The sequence below is a fragment of the Geotrypetes seraphini genome, chromosome 3 (assembly GCF_902459505.1).
Source record: "Geotrypetes seraphini chromosome 3, aGeoSer1.1, whole genome shotgun sequence".
NCBI lineage: Eukaryota > Metazoa > Chordata > Amphibia > Gymnophiona > Dermophiidae > Geotrypetes > Geotrypetes seraphini.
Window position 1 is genome coordinate 188,614,029 of NC_047086.1, and position 25,176 is coordinate 188,639,204.

The 25,176-nt window shown below is 44.3% G+C and overlaps 2 protein-coding genes across 6 annotated transcripts in view; one reads left to right on the top strand and one right to left on the bottom strand.

Annotated features, from left to right (window-relative positions):
* CBX5 (chromobox 5) overlaps positions 1-10,394 on the bottom strand; it is an 85,587-nt gene extending 75,193 nt beyond the window's left edge. Inside the window, exon 1 of one of the 3 annotated variants that reach the window (XM_033936632.1) lies at positions 10,002-10,050. The gene's annotated coding sequence lies outside the window, so the exon portion shown is untranslated. Of the gene's footprint in view, positions 1-9,791; positions 9,920-10,001; positions 10,051-10,107 lie in introns of those variants that run through there. The other 2 variants (XM_033936631.1, XM_033936630.1) reach the window with 2 other exon arrangements.
* A 235-nt stretch (positions 10,395-10,629) lies between these two features.
* HNRNPA1 (heterogeneous nuclear ribonucleoprotein A1) overlaps positions 10,630-25,176 on the top strand; it is a 47,374-nt gene continuing 32,827 nt past the window's right edge. For all 3 annotated transcript variants that reach the window (XM_033936627.1, XM_033936628.1, XM_033936629.1), the window contains exons 1-4: positions 10,630-10,786; positions 11,836-11,952; positions 12,079-12,225; positions 13,857-14,067. In XM_033936627.1, coding sequence (XP_033792518.1) covers positions 10,778-10,786; positions 11,836-11,952; positions 12,079-12,225; positions 13,857-14,067 — 484 coding nt within the window. In that variant the 5' untranslated portion in view covers positions 10,630-10,777. The remainder of the gene's footprint in view (positions 10,787-11,835; positions 11,953-12,078; positions 12,226-13,856; positions 14,068-25,176) is intronic.

Consider the following 25,176-nt stretch of genomic DNA (forward strand, 5'->3'; position numbering starts at 1 on the left):
AGGTCCCATGATGACTGCCTCTGAAAGATGTGATGTTGGAGGGGGTGACGGAGGGGGTGGGTTGGCAGACGCAGGCAGTTGCGGCAAGATTCCGCAATAACTGCAGCTGCCGGTCCACCCCTTCCGACGTCACTCACGTCTTCCGGAGGCAGAGGCGAAAATGCAGTCATCACGGGACCTTCCTGCACTTCAGTGCGGCTGCCGACTCTGCTTCGGAATAAGTACAGCAACCGCGCCGAGGTACAAGTGCCATTTAGAGCAGCTCGGAAGGTTCAGGATACAGTCGGCTGTGTACCCCCCTAGGGCTGGCACCCGGGGCGGTCTGCCACTGTATGAGGGGACAAAAAATAATAAAAAGAACGGATAACTTGACCGATTTAGACATGTCATACAATTATAACCACAAAAATGTCATAAAATGTAATTCTAAACTCAAGACTCCAGATGAAAAGCAGACTATAGAAAGGAAACCAGAAAAGATCAAACCCATAGTACTAAAATCCAAATGCTGAAATTGGACATGTCCATTATGAAGAGACGTGTGGATCACCGCTAATTATAACGAGTGAGTCTTTAAAATATGAGATGGTAACGGATAGCCAGACCTTGTGGACAGAAGTGACAAATACTGGAGCCAAAACCAGAGCACCGTGATGAAACTTGAATGGAAATATGGATACCTATTTATACTTTTGAGTAAAATTGCGATGCGAACATGTCATAGAAAAGAATAAATAATGTGTAAACTAAAAACCAAGAACAATATATTGTAACACCAAACTCAGAAATAATGAAATAATATGCTAAAAGAACTTAACCCCCCTAAAATAGGGCATATACATACTTATACTTAAAATGATGACTGGTTACAAACAGTATGCCTAGACTATATAGACCTAAACAGGGCAAAAGTAAATGTATGGGAAATGAACAACTCATAATACAGTCTATCTTGAAAACATAAGCCAATAGTAGCTCAAAGACAAGCCGACTGGATAGATGAAAAGTGAAACCTGGGAAAGATCTAAATTATTGTCCAAATGAGCTTCTATTAAAACCAAAGAATAAAACCACAGCACTCGGGAAAGTAAAAAAGGGAGAGTAAAATGGACTTACCGAAAAGGTCTCTGCACTGATGAGATAAACTCTTATGCAGAATAAATGTGAAAGCGTGACAGTGGGGCTATGATATTTGATCTGTTGAAAGAGGCGCCAAAAAAGTATCTGCAGTGGATTGGATGCACACTGATAGGAGAGGGGCATCGGGCTGTTAAAAAAGGCTGCTTTAATAAATAAATTAAAATACTGGTGAAAAACTAAACAACCAAAACCATGATAAAATGCCAAACCTGACTGCAAGTGGTAGTGAAAGTAGCACAAGGCACCCGTAGTACTGTTAGTACCAAAGCTGCTTAGAATAAAAAATCGTGCTGTACATGAGGAGATAAGATGTAAAGTGCTGGCCCCTCACTGCACCACTTGATAAAACTAAGGAGATCCAAGATAGATGACGGGATAGCTAGCTGAGCTTCCCGGTTAGATTCTAGAGTGAATCACAGGCTTTTCTTTTTCTTATTGCGGCGTTTGCCCTTACCTGATAATGCCAAAGAGAAGGGGCCGAAGTGCCGCTGTAGCCTCGCGGTGCCCTGACCCCGCAAGAATCAGCAACATCGAAGATCTAATCTGCCAGATGCAGAAGTGTCGGCGTCGGCTTCTCCGTTAGAGGCTCTCGTTGGTGAACAGGAGGCGGTCTCCCCGGATTTGGAAATCTCGTTAAACCCCGACGCCAGAACACCACCCCCTCTTCCTCAGAACACTAGTTCCCCTCGGGTAGTAGAGCCATCGGAGGTCGGTGAGCTCCTACCCCATGAGGCTTCAAATATCAGACAGGGGAGACTGGATTTGGACTCCCGCTTTGAGAGTCCGGTGTTGGCTGAGGCTCTGAACATCAAGAGGGAAAGCAGCTTCCAGGAGAACAGCACTCAAGAGGAGAGGTCAGCTATTGTAAATTTTCCTATTCAGCTTGAACAATCTATTGCAATAGAGTTGCCTAGAGAAATAACTCTTGAGACGATATGGGATTTAGTGGTAGACTTGGCAAAATCAATTAAACTCCAGATTTCTCAAATTGAATTAAAGTTAAACACCCATGAAACAAATATTAAAGGTTTACAAACTGATATGCAGGACCTTAAAGATTCAAATGCTGCCACTAAACAACTTAATAAAACACTAATGAGAGACAATATGAATATGAGAAGAAAACTGGAAGCTTTGGACAATCTTTCTCGCAATAATAATCTCAGGTTAATTAACTTCCCTAGAGTGGCAACAATACCTCCGAGAGAAATGATAAAAAGGTATACAATAGAAATATTGGGCATATCAGAAGAATTGCTTCCACCTTTCACTCAGGTTTATTATTTGCCCACATGAAGGGTTGAAGGACAACATCAAGAACCACAACAATCATCATTAGAGGTCCAACAGAACTTAAGTTTCATTGATACTGGAACAGTCAGATAAAGAAATTGCGATACCTGCAACAAAAACTGGTTGCTGAGACTTTACTTTAAAAACAAGTCAAAAAATTTTTGGGATTTAAAATACAAATATTTCTGGATCTGGCACGAGACACCCAGAAGCGTCGCCGTGAATTTTTGATTTTGAAGCCGGGAGTTATTGCTCTTGGAGCTTCCTTCTTTTTAAGACACCCATGCAAATGTGTGATATTATATCAAAAACAGAAATATGCTTTCTTTGATCCTATACAACTGACAATCTTTCTGTCAGCTGCACACCTGAAAGCTGGGACAACAACTACAATATGAGTGTTCATTGTTCGATTTGGTCACTTCCTTAGCTATCAGTATCCCTGTTTTTCCTTTTTCTTTATATTACTATGATTTTCTTATTGGCTTTACATCTTGGATCTATGAATTGAGGACTTGAGGAGGAGATTATGATTATTTTTGCCTTGATTATAATTAATATTTACTTGGAATGTGTATTTTTCTTTAATGCCTCTCCTTTCTGTACAAGTATATACTTGATTGTTTATTTGAAAATTGGTAAATAAAATAAAATAAAAAAACAAAACAAAACTAAGGAGCGATGTTCTAGAGCAGGGGTGCCCACCAGTGCTGTGGAGTCGGAGTCGGAGTCAATTTCGGGTACCTGGAGTCAGAGTTGCCAAACAATGCACCGACTCCGACTAAATTTAGATTGGAATTAAGAAAAAGCAAGTTTAAATGTCCCAATTCACAAAAAGTTATAATTAATGACTTCTCTACTGTAAGAATAAAGACCTATGCATGCAGTGCCTCACGTAACCGCAAAACGAACATGTGCTTCACTATATGGCACGCAACGCACAATTCGGAGCACCAATACTTATAAATGTATTCTCCCTTGTTGTTTACAACTTATTTCCAATGTTCAACAAGGTTTTCAATACCTCGTTGGTAGAAATCACCTGGTGTAGACTCGAAAAATTCATCCAACCAAGCTCTCCCACCATACGCACAACATCTTTTTACGCGGATGAAGATCTTGTTTCACGCGCGGGGTCGCATATTAATACAGAGGAGTCGGAGTCAGAAGTACAAAAAACTGAGGAGTCGGAGTGTCGGAGTCAGAAGTACAAAAAACTGAGGAGTCGGAACATTTATCTACCGACTCCACAGCCCTGGTGCCCACACTTTTTGGGCTTGAGAGCTACTTTTAAAATGACCAAGTCAAAATGATTTACCAACAATAAAATAAAAAAAAAAAACAACACCCGGACGCTGAGCAGCAGATCCAAGATGGCCGACGGTCCCGGACGCTGAGCAGCATGCCGGAGGAGACTTTCTGAAAATTTTCTGCTGAACAGATTTACCTACCTAGAATGCCGAAGAGGAGAGGTCGCAGCGCCGCTGGAGCCTCGCGGCGTTCGGCGGTCCCCTCGTTCGGCAACATAGAAGAACTCCTGCGTCGGATGCAGGATATCCCGGCAGCGTCGGCACCCCCGCTGGAGACGCCTCAGAGGGGCGGAAATGAGGTGATCTCCCTGGGGCTAGACACAACGCTGAGCCCCGACGCTAGGGCACCTCCCCCACCTCCTCAGGTTACCAGCTCCCCACGAGTGGAGGAGCTGCCGGGAGAAGGCAGGCATCTACCCTCGGAGGCCAGGGAGAACAAAGAGGGGAGCGTGGAGATGGACTCCCTGAGTTTTCAGGTGAGTCCAAGAAACACCGAGGACTTGGAAACATCAGGGTCTACTTCAGGCCAGCAGAAGGATTGCCAGGAATTGCTGAAAACTGGTGAGACTATTCAAACTTTTAATCCTTCATATGTTATTGAAAAACCTAGAGAAGTAACACTGGATTCAATTTGGGATTTAGTGGCTGACCTCACCAAGTCTGTCAAGCCCCAGCTTTTGCAGCTGGAAAATAAAATTACTTTTCAAGAAACTGAGATAAAAAACATAAAAGTTGAAATTGGTGAATCTAAGAATTCTATTGAGAATATACAACAGGAGTTAAAAGTATCAAAACAGCTTAATGAAGCAATAATAAAAGATAATACAAATATGCGTAGAAAACTGGAATCTTTGGAGAATTTTTCTCGTAATAATAATCTCCGACTGATTAACTTTCCTAGGATAGCCTCGGTGACACCTAGGGATATGTTGAAACGTTATATGTTGGAGATTTTGGGTATTCCAGAGGATACATTACCACCACTTACTCAAGTATATTACCTACCAATGAAAGCTATTAAATCACCATCTAAACAACAGGAGAATAATCAACTACTTAATGTTTCAGCAATCTTGGAACTTTCGGATAGAGAGCTAGTATCTCCGGCAACATTGCTTCTTACTGTGGCTCTTGCTCCAGATAAAAACTGGTTGCTTAGATTGTTCTTTAGAAATAAAATGAAAGAATTTCTTGGACAAAAAATATTAATGTTTCCAGACTTGGCACGGGAAACCCAGAGGAGAAGGCGAGAGTTTCTTTTGATGAAGCCAGGGGTTACATCTCTTGGTGGGACTTTTTTCCTTCGACACCCTTGTAAATGTGTAATACAATACCATATGAAGAAATATGTATTCTTTGAACCATTCCAGTTGACAGCCTTTTTGGCAGGAACTCCGCTAGATGAAGGAAAATTAAAATCAAAGTGAAGTGCATTTGAATAATGATATCCTTTCTCAGCCAGGGGATCTTGTTTTCCTAATATTTGAATTGATAGTTGTTAGCAGTTGTTAGCATTTGTTAATATGTCCGCCTTATCCTTCTTGGATCTAATGTTGAGGACTTGAGCTGAATTTAAGCTAAATATTTATTTTATTTGATTATTATGTATTTTACCTTTGAGTATTATTTTCTTGCTTTTCTTCAACTTTCTGTACAAGTGGATACTTGATTTATAACATGTAAAAATTTGATAAATAATAATAATAAAAAAAAACAACAACACAAAGCACACTGTATGCATAGAAAATGTTAATTATCATTCCTATTCCGAGGTTTTTTCAGAGGTCAAAGCAGATGACTCTATGCACTGTCACCTCAGTAACAACCATACAAAAATAGACAAATATACCCCCTCCCTTTTTACTAAACCATGATAGCAGTTTTTAGCGCAGGGAGCTAAGCTGAATGCCCAGCGCTACTCTCGACGCTCATAGGCTCCCTGCGCTAAAAAACCCTATTGCGGTTTAGTAAAAGGGACCATAGTGTAAAATATAGACTGCAGATATAAATTCAGACACATTTTGATCACTAAATTTAAAATAAAATAATTTTTCCTACCTTGTTGTCTGGTGATTTCATGAGTCTCTGGTTGCACTTTCTTCTTCTGACTGTGCATCCAATCTTTCTTCCCTTCTTTTCAGCCTGTATGCTTCCTCTCCTCCAGACCTCATTCCCTCCCCCAACTTTTTCTTCCTCTCTCCCTGCCTCCCTTTCTTTCTTTCTCTCTTCATGCCCCCTTTCTTTTTTTCTGTTTCTCTTCTTTTCTTCTGTCTCCATGCCTGCCCTTCTTTCTTTTTTACTCCCTGCCATCCCTCAAGCCACTGCCACTGCCATCGGGGAACAGGCCCCCAAGCTGCCGCCATCGGATAACAGATCTCAAAGCCGCCACCGCCGCCCCAAGCTCTCCCTGCTTCGGGCCGACCAGCTTTCCTCTCCCCGTTGGGGAGAGAAAGGCTGATCGGCCCAAGATCGCGATCGACCTATTGGGGAAATACTGCCAGGTCCTGCCTTCACGGAAACAGAAAGTAGGCAGGACCCGGCAACAAGAAGAGCAAATTGTAAGTTTCACTTACCTGTCTCCCGCCTTAGCCCGTAGCGAACGCATGCTATGGGGCTCTAACATGTGTGTGCTGGCTTCCCTTCTCTCTCCCCCCCCTGACATAACTTCCGGTTTCGAAGGGAAGCCAGCATTGACACGTTAGAGCCCCGGAGCATAAGTTCGCTATGGGCTAAGGCGTGAAATCTCCAAGCCGTTTTTGGGGTTTTTTTTGGAGTTGAGCAGCACCAGCGGCAGCAGCAGAATTCACAGCGGATGATAGCCAGGCGGTCATCTAAATTACCCGGGCGGACCGCCCAGCTAAAAAGCCCTAAGGAGAACAGTGATCTTTGTCTTGGATCTAATATCAGTACTTTAACTCAGAACAAACAATTAAGCCTAATATCAGAAAATAGAGGAGTTGGGGGTCTAAGGTTTGATGTACCAACTCCACAACCCTGAAGACCAAAATAAGGAACAAAACTTTCACAGGTTTATTATCACAGTACAGCTATAATGCATATGGGAAAATAACTTTAAAATGTGCACTGAAGTCAATATTAACCTAAGGGAGAAAATATCTAGCTAAACACTAATAAGACACAAAAGTTTAAGGCAGGGGTCCTCAAACTGGGGGTCAGTTCAGTCCCTCAGACTGTTGAGGGCCGGACTATAGTTTGAAAAAAACAAGCATGAACAAATTCCCATGCGCACGGCACATATCTTATTTGTAGTACAAAAAAAAAATAATATTAAATAACACAATATTTAAAATGAAGAACAATATTAGCCAACACGTCCTGGGCCCCAGCGCATCACCATGTTCCCCGGCCAATACTAATGACACTGGAGCAGCAAAAAACTAACAGATGGTCTTTGGGGATCACACTCAAACACCTGAAGAAGTAGATGGTAACTACTAAGAAAATCTATTAGAGCAGTGTTCTTCAACCACCGATCCGTGAACCGATGCCGGTCCGCAGAAATTTTCTGCCGGTCCACAGGCCAGCACATCCATCAGGCAAAGACACCGCTCTTCAGCCACCAGTCCATGGTGCGATCAACACGGTGTCTTCGGGCTGGCTCCCTGAGTGCTGCAGTGAACAAAGCCATGGGAAAAGGCTCCTACGTGCATTCTGCGCCTGAACCGGAAGCCTTCTCTCTGACGTCGCAACATCAGAGAGAAGGCTTCCAGATGAGGCGCGGGATGCATGCGAGGAGCCGCTGCACACAACTTTGTGCACTGCAGCACTCAGGGAGCCAACCTGAAGACGCTGCGTTGATCGCACCATGGAGCGGCCCGAAGATAACACCGGGGGCAGGCCAGAAGGCAAGGCACAGAATGGAGGGAGAGAAACAACGATAGGGGGAATACTTTTATTTTTTTATTTAGTGATTGATTTATATCTGCTGTCTGTTCAGGAAGAAATGCATTTGTTTCTTTTCCTCTGGGATTGTACTGCTTGCAGAGTCTTGAATCTTAGAATGTTTGTAAATATTAGTACTTTTAGTTTTTAGTCCTGCATTTGCATGAAGTTATTTGTTTTCTGGTAGGAATGAATGTTGAAAAGCATACAGTGTGCTTCATGTATTTTAATTTTGTGGTTAACCATTATGTGTTGTTAATACGATTATATTGTGTGTGTGTGTATATATGAAAAATGAATGGAAAAAATGGTGTTATAATTAGTACTATTATGGGGGCAGGGTCTGGGGCAAAGATTGTGTGGAGATGGCACGACTTAGCCCAGTGTTCTTCAACTGCCGGTCCGCACCGATCCACAAAATAATTAATTATTTCCGCCAGTCCATAGGTGTCAAAAGGTTGAAGAATTAAGAGCACAGAATGAGGTTTGGAATTCACACAGAGTTGAAACAGTATACTGAAGCTTGGAACATTCAGTGAAGTACTACCAAGCCCCTGAAATAAAGTAGCCCAAATATCTGGCAACTCACTATTGCCAAAAGTTTCTCACCAGCTGTACCAAACTTCCAAGAAAACCCTCCCAGCAGCAGAAGGGCTGTGTACATCAGCCCACGTGCTTAGCGGATGGGTCACGTGGCATGGAAGCGTGATGTCAGCGCTGTGTCTGGCCATCCAGCTCACGCGAGGGGTTTACTAGCGGCACACAGTGAGGAGCACTGAGAACTGCAGAGCACTATAGTGAGAAAGCTACAATGGAGCAGGTCATCAATGGTTAGAAACGAGCAGTAAACTCTTGTGCACGAGGGCCCTGCTAAATTACCTTGGAGGGCCATATCTGGCCCATGGGCTGTAGTTTGAGGACCCCTGGTTTAAGGGCTTACATCATAGAAATTTATGCTACCACAATAATTTGTTAGTTGTTTCTCTCCAGTCCAACACCCCTTTCAATACTATCTCTTCTCCCTATTAACTCTCAATACAGATGTTAATGGCAAAATATTCCAGGGTTTTTATTAAGTGACCCGCAGAACACATCATAGCTCCAGAAGTCACCTCTTGGCTTTTCATGTCACCTAACATGTACATCCCAGAAAACAGCACAGTTTCCACATATATTATCCCACACCAATATTTTTCTGAACTGGTACAAGAAAAAAAATGGAGATTTTTTGTGTTAGTGTATTGTTAGTGTTTTAAGAGCGCGCTAAACCTGCGCTATGTGGCTAGAACTAACGCCAACTCAATGCTGGCGTTAAGGTCTAGTGCGCGCTATTCTGCGTGTTAAAGCCCTAACGCAGCTTAGTAAAAGGAGCCCTAAATTGGAGCTCCTGTATTTTCTCAAAATACATATCTAAATTCCTTGCTTTCAAACGTGAAAGCTGCATGAAATCACACTTCTTACTAAAAAATGAAGTTCATTTTAACTACCCCAGATGAACCAGTATTATCACTGTAGAAGACAGACAAGGGAATCTACTTGAATAAAAACTCGTTTAATATATAGTATAGTTTACAAAAATAAGCTAAACTACACATAAAGGTACATACCACCAGACCTGACCATAAAGAAAAGGAAAAGAAAGAAGAAAAAAAAAAGAGCACTTAAAATACAGTTCATCTGGAGACAAGAATTGAAATGTGGTGTATGATAAGAAAACCTGTGTTAGCTGTTAGATGAGCAGTTTTAAGAGCTTTGCCGTTGAGACACCCCAATTCAGTTCCCAGGCATATATTTTTACTTCCTAAAAGGCAACACGATCTAAAAGCCAATAAACGTGGAATTTAGAACATAAGTTACTTCATACAAACCTTGTTACAAGAACTCCAAGGAAAGATAACATTAAAAGTTGCAAAATATGTTTATATTGACTCCCCCCCCCCCCAACTCGTAAGCAGATAAGGCAAAGAAACAAACAAAATGAGACTCCAATACCACACAACTGTCCCAATTCTAGCAAATGTTATTACCTTGGGCATTTTACTCAAGAGCCAAGACCCTCCTTAAAACACCCAGCCACCCCCTCCCGTTACACGGCAACGGGAAAAGGCTTTCTCACCAGCGAACAGACACACTCATGCCTCCTACCTGGAACCAGCCGCCACGCCGAGTCCAGCCCTTCCCTCCCTACACACAACACCCATTGGTCACCGCCACCGCGCACTTTTCGGGATACGGGCTCCACGTACTCTTCCATTGGCTGGCTGCTGCTGTCCATCAGGGGATCTTTTCCTCATCCTCACCTTCCCTTTTACCCCCCTCCTCCACAACCGCACCCCCCTCCCCCACCAGACTTACTGCTTCACACAATGAAACCAATCGTCTGCTTCCCCACCATCGACTCCATCCTACACCATTAAAACAGCATACCGTTTTATATTATCTTTTTCTGGGAATCACTCACCTGAAGTGAACAAAAAGGCTTCAGTGCTGGACACCGGCCCGGCCCTCCAGCAAACAGCACTGAAAGAGCGCAAAAGCCCCTTTGCGCAGCACCAAAGCCCCGCCAAAACAACCACTAAGGCGCATGCGCGGTGATCCACCGTCCCCTTTTTTTAAACTCCCCCCACTCATGAATGCTTCCTCTCCCAAAATATTTTCTTCTGTTTTAAAATCACTTTTAGGAGAGACAACTTTTATTTGTGTTTCTAAGGAGATGCATTATGTTTGTAAAAAATACAAATTTAAATATATATATATATTTTCCCTCGTTTAATTCATCCTTTTCACTAGGATGGCCGTTTAAGGGTGCGGATTCAAAACAGATAACTGGCAGAGGTTTAGGCCAATCGAATACGGAGTTTCGAAGTAAGGGGGCGTCCGCATAGTTTCAAACGGGTTGGAGAGAGAAAATTCTGGGAAGGCAGGAAGAGAGAAACGTGTTCAAAAGGCAGGTCTGCTGACCAATGAAAAGACAAAAGTCTACCGTCCCTTCTCCTGTGGACCAATAGGAGTAGAGAGTGGGTGTGTAGGCGCATGACCCGTAGGTTCTCCCTGAATTACGCTGTCTGGTTCAACTTCCGTCGTTCTTTCTGGTATTCGCTGTCAGAGAGCGAGGATCGTGGTTTGCGATCATGTCTGAGGTAAGCGAATGATTAAAAAAAAAAAAAAAATCAACAACAGTTAAAGGAGATAATTGATGAGTGAAAATTCAAAAATAACACGATAAACTTTTTGGCGTAAGCATTATTCAATTTGCCTGACTTAACAGACTAAATTAGGGAGCGTGGTTAGTGCGTCTGATTTTTGTTTCTTGTCTATGAGTAGGTGGGCTAAGCCGATATCTATATCTGCATGTTGTACTGCCTTTATATATATGTATACATTTTTTTTCTCCTGTTGCTGTGCCTTCACTAAGCGCCATTTTATTTTTTTGACCGCCATGTCTGTGACGCAGGGTGATTTTTTTTTTTCTTGCTGAAAAGGTTAGAATTTCCTAGGTTAGGAACCCCAAACGATCTTGTGTCTGCGTAGAAGATAGGCTTTTTTTATCCAAGGCATGTGGGGGTAAAAAATATTTTCTGTCTCGGTAGCCTTCTTTGTCTTGTGTCCAACGTGGCCGCCATCTTGTCTGCGAGACCGTGCCTTTACAATTCCTAATTTGTAATGTCCCTGTTTCTGGATACGTTTGTCTGTTGGCCTTGGATGTACTGATAATTTGATTCTTCGTTTTTTCGCGGTTTTGTCTTAAGACTCATGTGCGATAGGTGGGAAGGCTAGTGGGTAATGGGAAAAGTTGGGGCAGTTGACGCGTGCGTTCTTCGTTTATGGTGTTGACCTCGTGGAGCGAGTGTTCCTTTTTCTGGGTGTGATGTATTTCCGGCTAGACAACATATACTGCGATGCGATTTATTGCTTTCTCTCTTGTTTTTGCTCTAAGATTGTTATTGAAACTAAATATTTGTTATAACCTTTATAATCGGGGTAGATCAGGATTCTCTTCCGTTGATTCATAGCGGAGCGCGCGGGCATAATTTAGGTTGTTTGTTCAAAGTATCTAGGGATTGGGATGTTCAGATCGGTGATAAATTTGCGTTGATATATTAACTTGTATGCTGCGTTTAAACGAGGGTGTGGGGATTGCTTTTTCATATGAAAATTTGGTCTTGTCCTTTTTTTTTTTGCTTCCCAGTCACCGAAAGAGCCTGAACAGCTGCGTAAGCTCTTCATTGGCGGGTTGAGTTTTGAGACTACAGACGAAAGTCTTCGTGGCCATTTTGAACAATGGGGTGTGCTTACAGATTGTGTGGTAAGTTGTTTTTTTTATTTTTTTCTGTTGGAATTTCATATTGCTGATACTTTTACAGAATTTATAACTCTTCTGTTTAATAAAATATAGAAACAAAATAATCATTCATATAATATTTTTTAATAGGTAATGAGAGATCCAAACACAAAACGCTCAAGAGGGTTTGGATTTGTTACTTATTCTACAGTGGAAGAAGTTGATGCTTGTATGAATGCTAGGCCACACAGAGTTGATGGAAGAGTGGTTGAACCAAAGCGAGCAGTTTCCAGAGAGGTATAAACGAGTACACAACTTAATTGCTTAGTATCTAATTTATGAAAACAGAGTTAACATACTTGACCTTGTGTAACATTGGCCTTATGCTAGTATTTATATCTTGGGGGTTTCAGCTAGAGAGCTGCACGGGGACGACGGGAATCCCGCGGGTTCCCCCTTCGGGTCACGGGGATCCCGTGGGGACGCCCCCTAGGGTCACGGGGATCCCATGGGGACGCCTCCGAGGGTCGCGGGGCTGGATGTACTCAGGCGCGCGGCTCTTCTTCTCCCTACCTTCTCTGCTTGCAGCACAGAGCCGAACGGAAGTCTTCCCGACGTCGGGAAGACTTCCGTTCGGCTCTGTGCTGCAGGCAGGTTAGGTAAGGAGAAGGAGAGTAGCCTCGCGGTTCGAGTGGCTACCAAGGGAGGGGGGCGGTCCGCCCCGGTTGCAGCACAGCCGGCCAGGTCCCCTTACTTTTGTGGCACTTCCCCGACCGACCGATAACAGCCCGGGTCCGACAATCCTCCCTGCCCTGTAGCCGCGAATCTAAATTACCTTCTTACAGCAGCTGTAAGAAGGTAATTTAGATTCGCGGTTAAGGGCAGGGAGGATTGTCAGACCGGGGCTGTTGTCGGTTGGTCGGGGAAGTGCCACAAAAGTAAGGGGACCTGGCCGGCTGTGCTGCACCCGGGGCGGTAGAGAAGGAGGGGGGGAGAAGGACGCTGAAAGGCCATGGTGAAGACAGGAGGAGGGGGGAAGGACGCTGAAAGCACTTGAAGACAGAGGAGGGAGAAGGATGCTGAAAGCACATGGGGGAATACAAAGGGGTGGAGAAGGACGCTGAAAGGCCATGGGAAGGGCGGGGGGGGGAAGGGCTCTGAAAGCACTTGTGGAAGACAGAGGGGGGAGAAGGATGCTGAAAGCACATGGGGAAGACACAGGGGTGGAGAAGGACGCTGAAAGGCCATGGGGAAGACAGAGAGGGAGAAGGACGCTGAAAGGACATGGGGGAGAAGGACACTGAAAGGAAATGAGGAAGAGAGAGTAGGGAGAAGACGCTGGCAGGGAAGAAGACAGATGGCAGACTATGGGGGGAGCGGAGAGAAGAAGATGGGTGCCAGACCAATTTGGAAGGGGGAAGAAAGGGAGAGGCACAGTAACAGAGCAAATGGAAGATGCAGAAGGAAGAGAGACAGTGGATGGAAGGAATTGAATGAGAACATGAGGAAAGCAGAAACCAGGCAACAAAGGTAGGAAAATAATTCTATTTCTTTTTTTCTTTGCTTCAGGATAAAGTAGTATATTAGTTGTGTTGATAAAAATTTATAAACATTAGAGGCTCTGGTAGAAACCCGTTTACAAAGTATGTATTCTTCCCAATTAATATTTTCAAATTAATAAAGCCTTTTTGCTTATTTGTAAATGGGTTTCTACCAGAGCCTTTAATTCAGTAGCATAATTAAATGAAATAACTATTTCTGAAGTTTATGGGGACGGAGGGATTCCTCGCGGGGACGGGTGGGACTTTGGCGGGGACGGGTGGGATTTCTGTCCCCGCGCAACTCTCTAGTTTCAGCATGAAATAGAAACTGTAAGATACTGGTACGTATATCATAATATACATACACACTTTTTCATTTTTGTGCAGGACTCCCAAAGACCTGGGGCACATCTGACAGTTAAGAAAATTTTTGTTGGAGGAATTAAGGAAGACACAGAAGAACATCACTTGAGAGATTACTTTGAACAATATGGAAAAATTGAAGTGATTGAAATCATGACAGACCGTGGTAGCGGGAAAAAAAGAGGGTTTGCCTTTGTCACATTTGATGACCATGATTCTGTGGATAAAATAGTTAGTAAGTGATTTTTTTTTTTTTTTTTAATGTTCCAAGTAATGATATTTGTAAAATATATCTTCAAGATAAACTTCATAACCTCAAAAATTTACAAATAATTAAGAAACGGTAGACACTTAAGCCCTAAAGCTAGATAATCTTAAGATCCGAATGTCAGTAGTGTGACTTTTGTCCATTTGAAACAGAAACAAACACATCTTGTTTTTGAGTATTCTAATCGGGGCTCTTTTGTGTACATCAACACCTTTTATAAGTGAAGCTCTGTGTTCAGTACCTTTTTTCCTCTTCTACCTTGTTGCTCAGCCCACAGGAAGTTGCAGCAGAGAGAAGCGCCAGCAGGAAGGAGTAGTATTTTCCTGGATGCTGGTGAATCGCTTCTTTTAGAGATCGAGGAGTAGGAGGGGTGCCAGACGTGAAGAGAAAGGGAGACAGGTTGATGGGGAGGAGAAGGAACATCATGCCATGCATGTAGGGATTGAGGCAAGAGACTAGACATATAGAAAGGGAGAACCCAGATACTGGGGGGGGGGGGGGGGGGGTTTGAGCGAGATTGAGAAGTGGAGGATTTCGCAATCTGGGGAGGGTGTATAAAATATAGAGAGGAGATATCTGAGATGGGCAGCAGAGGGGATGAGGGATTTTGGTCCTAGGATTTTCAAGGGGAGATTAGATTGTTAAGCCATACTGAGTAAAGACTTTCTTGAATGTTTTATTGTACAGGTCGGATAAGTAAAGAAAAGGTAACCTTGCCTTGGGATATAGACAAACAATAAGAAAGAAAAGGGAGGTGTCTTCAGCCACCTTCTTTCAATAAAGACTACTTGAGTATGAGACCACCTTTCAGTAAAGACTGCTTGACACCTTCCTTGCCTTTCTTATTGTATATTGCTGCATATATCTAGCAGCACTATAGAAATGATTAGTAGAGAGTGATGGGGATTTGCTGGACAATAGGAATGAGTAAGGTAAAGCAGGTGTGGCTACTGTAGGGACAGAACTGAATACCACTTGTACATGAGTATTGTGCAGTTTACAAAACTAATACATTAGGCACTTTGGGCTTCACTCTGTCCTGAATGGGCTCACAATCTAAAGTGCCTAAGAAAAAAAGAATATCGTTCATATATATAGAAAGAAGATGTAGAGAACTAGGGAAAGTGAAGCAGTGTGGTTACATTGTAGAGAAAAATATAGGAATGGTAAATCTAACGAGATAAATTATAAATTTGTCATTAGAAAACAAGCTGTCACTCTTAAACCTAAAATATCCACTTATCCAACTGTGTTTCTTTAAGAACTTAAATGGCGGTGGAAAAACCTCAGACACCAGCATAACTTACTACATATGGCTCATTACCAGTGGGTAGATATCATAGGTTAAAAACCCACCGCTGTTAAATAAACTGTCCATAAAATTAAAACTACATATGTAATGAGACACTCAAATGCTAACAAGTCTTTAAGGTGAAACGCTTATCTGTCTTGATTCTGAATGGGGACCTATTTCACTGAAGCTTCAGGGGAAACATTTTTATATTAATATAGTACATTATTACATAACTTGCAAAACAAACTTATCTTAAAGATGAGCTCTCTTAATATTAACTTGTATCTGTGATTAGTTTTACATATGAAAACAGTAAAGGATGTCGGATAAAAGATCTGAACTGTCCATTCAGTCTGCTCAGTTAATCATTATAAATTCATGATTAAATTGAATTGTCTCTTCTTTGATATTACTGTATCATCAACCATAGAAGTCTGTCTGTTACTGTATTTAGGCTCCAACTATTGGAATTGCAGTCGAAGCTCATTCCAGCTTATCCGAACCATCTCCATTTGTGGGATACAGATGGTACATCTGTTCCAGATTACTGGAGTTCCTGTCAAAGCCCGCCCCATGCCATCCTAAACTGAATTGCCTTATATAGGGTACAGACCTTGCAAGTCTGCTTTGTATTGGCCCTAGTTCTTCAATTTATACCATTTTATTTTCAAATTAGAGATCCGCTGTGCATCTTGCTCTTTTTTTTTTTTTTTTTTTTTCATCACAATTTTCATCTCCACCTCTTTCAGGAGAACATTCTAGGCATCAACCTCCCTCACTATGAAATAATTTTCTAACATTATTCTTGAGTATCACCCTGCAACCTCGGTTCATGCTCTTTAGGTTTTACCATTTTCCCTTCACTGGAAAATACTTGTTTCTATATTAATACAGACATGAAACCTTTCAAGTATTTAAATATTACGTCTATCCTTCCTCTAGAGCAGTGTTTCGCAAATCAGCCCTGGAGTACCCACTTGCCAGTCAGGTTTTCAGGATATCCACAATGAGTAGGTATGAAATTGGTTTGCATACATTATGTACATTGTAAACAAATCTTTTCCATGCATGTTCATTGTGGATGTCCTGAAAACCTGATTAGCAAGGGGGTACTCCAGGGCTCATATAAAAAACTGCTTTAGAGCATACATATTCATGTCATAGTCTTCTCATAGTCTTTTAGCTCAAAACCCCTACCATCTTCATCACCTTCCTCTGGACTGCTTTGTCATCTTGTATTCTTAGCCAGATAGGGCCTCCAAAACAGAACACGATACTCCGTGAGGCCTCACCAATGATCTGTACAGGGGCATCAACACCTCTCCTTTCTTCTGCTGGTTATTACATTACATTACATTAGGGATTTCTATTCCGCCATTACCTTGCAGTTCAAGGCGGATATGCCTTTCTATATAGCCTAGTATCTTTCTGGCTACAGCCACCACCTTATCACTGTTCGGAAACCATCACGAAAAGGTACCTCTCCCCATCTGAGCATAAACCAACCCCATGTGCTTCACAAAACACAATCTCCCATCTATTTTTTAATGGACTGTGTTCTTGATATTCGCAGAATGCAGCATTTAATGATTCTTTTAATGTGTTATTGCATACTCTCATTTCATAACTGTTTCTTCCTTCTCAATGGGCTACTGATAGCAGTTGCCCTCACATGAATGCTGAAAGTTAACAAACTGCACAAACACTGAAACTGTTCAAAATAAGCCTCTGGATATCAGTCTGGCAACCCAGTCTTAATTGGGTACTTGCTACAAAACCTAATACTGGATGCTCAAACTTGTCAGGTTAACACAAATTTACTCTTGAAACTACCAGACACAATCAGTCTGTGGGTGACTGTGCCCCATAAGCAGATAGGTTAATGATAGTATGACTAGTCACATGAAGACTACTGTAGTTGTTTAATGACTACAAATCCTCTATATTTGCGGGTTCAGAACTCAAGACTGGTTATGCTTGGTTTTTGTGTGGGTGACCTGCTCGCCAGACCTCTCCACTTAATTTTTAAAACCTGGTGGTTTAGCAGTGAAGTAGGGTAGGAGCGATCTTCTTAATCTCCTGCCCTGTATAGAACTGGGAACAAAAATGGTTATTGTGAGTTCCCATAGTCTCACGGGAGCCATTTTTGTTCCTGGCTCTGCACGGGGCAGACTCGGGAAGATTGTTCTTCACCGCTAAACCACCACACTTTATAAAGTAAGTACAGTGGAGAGAGGCGGGGGTGGGTCAGTGGTCCCAAAGTTTTTATTTGTGATTTTTCCATATTCGCAGGCCAGCTCTGCCCCTAACTTCCACGAATATGGAGGGAGCAGTGTTATATTTCTTAACTAAACTACACCAAATCTTGGAAATTAGTTGTTAAATATTACTGTATGGTGGAAAGTTATTATGTCTCGTATGCTAAATACCAGACCTCACTTAGTCGGCATCTATACCTGATTCAGACCAATCTGTATATATGAAGTTCTTAATCGGACTGCTTCATCTTGGAACATTGATCACAAAATAGTTACTGAAATTTTTTTTATTCTTTAACATCCCTCCAGACCAGTACAGATGTACGGGTTTATGCTCCTCTGCCAGCAGGTGGAGACTGAGAACACAGTGAATTCTAACAGTACAAGTAGGCTGTGTAGTCCCTCATAGAATCAATTTCTCAATCTCGCATCAGGTAGAAGTGATAAGCCTGTGCAGTCCTGTATTTTATTTTATTTTTTCCTGGCCTTTACTCGGACTTTTGGAGAGGATAGGCAGGGCCTTTTATTGTCTGGGTACTGGGAGTGTCGCACTCGGGCAGCCGAGTCCCTCATCTCCCCGTTTTGACTTAGAGGTGCCTTGGCTGTACACCTTGCCTTGGAGAGCCAGTGGAGTCTGCTCCTTTTAAGCGTTAGTTAAAAAAAAAACCCAACACATCTGAGGCAGAGCCACTGATTTTTATACTAGTGCTGGTCTGAAAGGAAACTTCATTCATTCATTTTTCTCTTACTGAAAGCTCCAATTTCAGATCTCACGGTGGGTGGATCTATGTTCATTCCATCTCTAAAATTTAAAGAATGGGTTGTTTTCTCAATTTGTTGCATTGACACCATGCTATATAGACTACATACTCTTGCACAAGAAGTGGCATGTTTTTAGTGTGTAAACCTGATTTACTATATTCACATAACGAAACTGGTTATGTTGCATGATTTACAATGTCTACATATTGCTTGTACTGGTTCTGACGAATCACCTGTCTTAGGTGGTAATTCAGTTGGACTGAATTATTTCAAGTTCTTAACTCTTGAAAAGGCCACATGTATGTTATGACCAGTTTCTCCTAATGATGATTTGGATAAGTGGTTTAATATTTAAGTTTTCTTTAACACCTCCAGATTGGCACAGTTCACTGATGAGATAATAGCTCACTAGCAAGTGGAGACAGACAAACATTTGGCTATGGTGCAAGTGGCTGTGCAGTCTCCCTATACAAGCATTCTGTTTTCGGTCTCCATCAGGTGTGGTAAGCTGTTAGTCTTCCCTAGGTTAGTATAGGGCTGTTGGAAGTTGTTTAGTAGCCTTTTGGTCTCCATTTGCTGCCATACTGAGATTGGGGGGACCATTGGGGGGGGGGGTTCACTTGACAGGTCAAGTTCTTCCACCTCCCCAAAATTGTGTAGAGGTGCCTCAGCTGTAAACCTTGCCACCAATACTGGCAAGGCATATGGCTTAGAGAGAGCCAGTGGAGTCTATTCTGGGGATAAAAAATTCCTGAGGCAGTGCCGGTCTGAAGGGAGCCCTTTCTATTCATTGTACTTGTATTTTTATTCTTAACTGGCACCTTTTCTTTTACCTAGATTACGTATTGTGCATTTTTAAGGGGGAAAAGTGCTCATTGTGCTCTAGACGTAAGATCAATGCGGCTGGCCTGTGCTTGTGTGCAGGCTGCCGCGAAGGGGAATCCCTCGTCTACTTTAGGTGCTGGCATCCAGGGATCTCCTTCGCCTGCAGTAGACAGTGGGGAAGCCCGGGTTTCCCTCGCTGCCCTCACAGTGATTCCCTCAGCCGCCAAAGGTTAGGGAAATAAGGTTTCCCTTACAGCCAATACAGCTGGGGACTCCCTTTCTGCTGCTGGCGGCTTGCTCGCTGGGGCGGTTCAGGTGTCTTCAGCTGCTACAGGCCTTGGGGGAGCTCGGCGGACTTTGTGCTGATTTTGGCGTAAAGTTCCTCCATTTTGTCTGCAGCTTCAGGTGACCTTCCCCCTGTATTGTAGAGACGCATGTTTCTGCCTGGTTCACTGCTTTCGCAGTGAGTCCCATTGGGACGCCAGAGGGTTTTTCCCCCTGATTTTTGTTTTAGCCTTGTGCAAGGCTTATCTTCAGGCGGCTGGGGGTCTTGCTTCTGCCCGGGTATGAAGGTTCCCTCTGTGTTCGCTCTTGTTAGCCCCCCTCAGCGCTGGTTTCGTCCAAGCAGCTGAGGGTCTCTTGGGATGGTATTTTGTATGGGGAGCAGTTTTTGCTCGATGAGGACTTTGGACACCTTTGTAAACCTCCAGGATACTCTTGTGTGGGGGGGATGGGGGGGCATTTTTTTTTTTGTTTTGTTTTGCCAGCTGGTGAGGATACATCTTGTGCATTTTTTTTTTTTTTTTGCGGGAAGAGCTCCAGGAGCTTATTCTCCAGGTTTCCCCTGTGTTCTTTGAGGAGGATGCGAAGGAGCCGCCGCCCCATGTGGTGGACTATCTTCTTCAGGTGATCCGCTTAGCCTCCCGCTCTTTTCCTATGCATCAGAATATTTGGGATCTTGTGCAGTGGAAGGCACCGGAGTCACCCTTTTGTTTTGTGCGCTCTATGCCTCGCCTGTATCCCATCCCGGAAGGGGATAGGGATACCTTGAAGTTGTCGGTGGTGGATGCAGTTGTTTCGGCAATCGCGAAGTGGCATACGGTGCCGGTAGAGGGCGGCTTGACTTTGAGGAGTGTAGGTTGGAGTTTCTTAAGCAGAATTTTGATTGTCGCGGACCAGGCAGCAATATGTGGTAGTCTGATGGCTCGAGCTTGTTTTTGGTGGGCCGAGCATGTCCTTGACCAGAAGTCTGATGACTGGTCCTTAGTGGAACAGAAAATAGCTAAGTTTGAGATGGATGCTTATCTCTCAGATGGCATGTATGATCTGTTGTGTGAGTTGGCCAAGTCCATGGCTCGGTGTGTGCTTGTCATACCCTGTGGCTCTGAGCTTGGTTGGCGGATGCGGCATCTAAGGCTAAGCTGACTTAATTTCGCTTTCAGGGGTCTTGCTTGTTTGGTGAATATATGGACAAGTTGCTTCAGACTTTAACAGACTCTAAGGTGCCCCATCTTCCTGAAGACTGTGTTCGCCCACATGCGCGGGGTGGCATTACTCGGGCATTTGCGTGATTTCTGCCCTGCCCAGTGGCTCCTTGCCAGCTCCTCCCCTGGTGTCGGTGGGCGCCCGGTTGCAGGAGTCTTGTCAGGGGTGAGCCGAGATCACAACAGATCAGTGGGTCTTGGAGGTGATTCGGGATGGTTATGCTCTAGAGCAGGGGTGCCCACACTTTTTGGGCTTGCGAGCTACTTTTAAAATGACCAAGTCAAAATGATCTACCAACAATAAAATTTTAAAAAAAAAAACACAATGCAAACTGTACGCATAGAAAATGTTAATTATCATTCCTATTCCAGGGTTTTTTCAAAGAGGTCAAAGCAGATGACTCTATGCACTATCACCTCAGTAACAACCATACAAAAATAGACAAATATACCCTCCTCCCTTTTTACTAAACCACGATAGCAGTTTTTAGAGCGCAGGGAGCTGCGCTGAATGCCCAGCGCTGCTCTCGACGCTCATAGGCTCCCTGCGCTAAAAAACTCTATTGCAGTTTAGTAAAAGGGGACCTTAGTGTAAAATATAGACAGCAGATATAAATTCAGACACATTTTGATCACTAAATTTAAAATAAAATCATTTTTCCTACCTTGTCTGGTGATTTCATGAGTCTCTGGTTGCACTTTCTTCTTCTGACTGTGCATCTAATCTTTCTTCCCTTCTTTTAGCCTGTATGCTTCCTCTCCTCCAGACCTCGTTCCCTCCCCCAACTTTTCCTTCCTCTCTCCCTGCCCTTTCCTCAGTTTAGCTCCATGAAGGGAGCTAAACTGAGGCAACTGGTATTGGAGCCAACGAGGGAACAGGCAATACTGGACCTATTGCTTACAAATGGTGGAAGTGTCACTGAAGTCTCAGTGGGCGACAAGTTGGCCTCCAGCGACCACAATATGATATGGTTCAAGCTCAGGAAGGGTTTCGCCAAAACTAACACATTGACCAGGGTCCTTAGCTTCAAGAATGCCAACTTTGAGGGTATGGGGGATTTCATCCATCAAGCACTACAAAACCAAGCAGGAACAGATAACGTAGAGGAACTGTGGTCAACTCTGAAAGCTACCATTCAGGAGGCGACAAATCGCTATATAAAATCAGTGAGTAAACGGCGTAGGAACAATAAGCTACAATGGTTCTCTGTGGAGATCTCGGACCTCATAAAAGAGAAGAAAAAAGCGTTCATCTCCTACAAACATAAAGGATCTCAGGACTCTAGAGAAGTCTATTTGACTAGGGCAAGAGCCGTCAAAACAGCAGTTAGAGAGGCCAAAATCCGAATGGAGGAAACTTTAGCAAAGAACATCAAGAAGGGCGATAAATCCTTCTTCAGGTACATTAGCGACAGAAACCGCAGCACAAGCGGGATAGTACGCCTCAAGAAACCAGACGGGACCTATATAGAAGCAGACTCGGAAAAAGCTGAACTGTTAAACGAATACTTCTGCTCGGTATTCACCCGCGAGGCGCCAGGTTCCGGCCCTCAACTACAAAAAAAGGATGGCTCAGTAGACCCGTTTAGTAACTTCAAGTTCACAACAAGCAGTGTCTACTGTGAGTTGTCAAAACTCAAGGTTAACAAAGCAATGGGGCCAGACAACCTACACCCCAGGGTCCTCAGGGAGTTAAGGGACGTCCTGGCGGAACCACTATCCGTGCTCTTCAATCTCTCCCTTAGTACAGGTAGAGTCCCGTTGGACTGGAAAACGGCTAACGTCATTCCACTCCACAAAAAAGGTTGCAGGACAGAGGCTGAGAACTACAGACCAGTGAGTCTCACATCAATAGTGAGCAAACTAATGGAAACTCTAATCAAACACCAATTAGATATGATCCTGGACGAGGAGAATCTGCGGGATCCCCGTCAGCATGGATTTACCAAGGGGAAATCCTGCCAATCCAACTTGATCAGCTTCTTTGACTGGGTGACGGGGAAGCTCGATGTTGGAGAGTCCTTGGACATTGTATACTTGGACTTCAGCAAAGCATTTGATAGTGTCCCCCACTGCAGGTTATTGTGCAAAATGAGTTCAATAGGATTAGGTGACACTTTGACTAAATGGGTTGGGGACTGGCTTGGTGGTAGGCTTCAGAGGGTTGTGGTAAATGGCACCCCCTCCGTAACGACGGCAGTGATCAGCGGAGTGCCGCAGGGCTCGGTCTTGGGCCCAATCCTTTTCAATATCTTTATAAGAGACTTGACTGAGGGGCTTCGCGGCAAAATAACGTTATTCGCCGATGACGCCAAACTGTGTAACATAACAAGCAAGAGCACAACGGACAATATGAAACGCGACCTACTCCTATTGGAGCAATGGTCTAGGACCTGGCAACTGAGCTTCAGTGCCAAGAAATGCAAAGTCATGCACCTTGGCAGTCAAAATCCATGCGAGACTTACACCCTAAATGGTGAGATCCTAGCAAGGACTGTTGCAGAACGGGACTTGGGGGTAATCATCAGTGAAGACATGAAGGCTGCCAATCAAGTGGAGCGGGCTTCATCTAAGGCTAGGCAGATCATGGGATGTATACGTAGGAGTTTCGTCAGCTGCAAGCCTGAAGTCATTATGCCATTGTATAGATCCATGGTGAGGCCTCATCTGGAATACTGTGTACAATTCTGGAGGCCTCATTACCGCAAGGATGCACTGAGGCTTGAGTCGGTCCAGCGAATGGCCACCCGGATGGTCTCGGGACTCAAGGATCTCCCGTACGAGGAACGGCTGGATAAATTACGGATATACTCACTCGAGGAATGCAGAGAGAGGGGAGACATGATCGAGACGTTCAAATACCTCACGGGCCGTATCGAGGTAGAAGAAGATATCTTCTTTTTCAAAGGTCCGACGGCGACAAGAGGACATACATGGAAAATCAGGGGCGGGAAATTGCACGGCGACACCAGGAAATACTTTTTCACCGAAAGAGTGGTTGATCGCTGGAATAGACTTCCACTTCAGGTGATCGAGGCGAGCAGCGTGCCTGATTTTAAGAAGAAATGGGATCGTCACGTGGGATCTCTGCACAGAGATAAATAGGGGAGGGTCATTGGGGTGGGCAGACTATATGGGCCGCGGCCCTTATCTGCCGTCTTTTTCTATGTTTCTTTCTCTATGCCTCCCTTTCTTTTTTTTCTGTTTCTCTTCTTTCCTTCTGTCTCCCTGCCTGCCCTTTTTCTTTCTTTCTCCCTGCCCTCCCCCAAGCCACTGCCATTGCCATCGGGGACCAGGACCCAAACCGCCACCAATAACAGGCCCGAAAGCCGACCCGCCCCAAGCTCTCTCTGCTTCGGCCGACCAGCATTCCTCTTCCCGACGTCAATTCTGCCGTCGGGGAGAGGAAGGCTGATTGGCCCAAGATCGCGATCGACTTATTGGGGGAAATGCTGCTGGGTCCTGCCTTCGCGGAAACAGAAAGTAGGCAGGACCCGGCAGCAAGAAGAGCAAATGCTTCACTAACCTGTCTCCCGCCTTAGCCCATAGCGAACGCTTGCTTCAGGGCTCTCAACATGTGCGTGCCGGTTTCAACGGCCGTTGAAAACTTCCTTTTTGCCTTCCCGCTCGCGTTATTTTCTTGTTTTTTCTCTTTTTCCCTTCGGGTTTCTTTTCCGTTCTAAATTGTAAAAAAAAAACCAAAAAAAACCTTTGTTTTTTCCTTTATTTTTCAGGCCGGCCCCGGCGGGGCCTGTTGCCATCATACAAGCCTCCGGGTTTGATTTTGCGGAGGCCGTGTTCCCATTCATGCCCCCGCAGCCGGGTTTTAAGAAGTGCCAGCGGTGTGCACGCCCGATCTCCCTCACTGACCCACACAATTGGTGCCTACAGTGTTTGGGTCCTGAGCATCGGGCGGACTCCTGCACCCGCTGTGCTACTCTTAAAAAACGTACTCTAAAGAATCGACAAATCCAGCAGAACATCCTCTTCGGCACCGCATCTGCTATGGAGCCGATTCCGTCGACTACGGTACCGCCAAAATCGGCACCCACCACTTCGACGCCCGATCCTTCATCGGCATCGCTGGCGCCAGGTAAGCCGGCTAAGAAGCCTTCCACCTCCCTTGAGCGCCCTCCGGCCACAGTGGCGACACCGATCCTACCAGCTTCACGCCGACCCCGGAAACGCTCCGCCCCGATCTCAGTGAGTGCCTCGTCATCGGCCTCCTCATCGCCGGGGCGTGGAGCGGCACCTTAAGGAACCGAAGCAGAAAAAAGCGGTTCCGGTGCAACCACTCGATCGCATCGTGACCATCCTCCAAGACAAATTACAGGAACAGCTGCAGCAACAACTCCAGCACCTGTTACCGACCCTCCTGGCACCGCTCCTTTCGGTACCAGACCGGCCCGAGCCTCGTACCGTCCAACCGGTATCCACCCCATCGGTGCCTCTT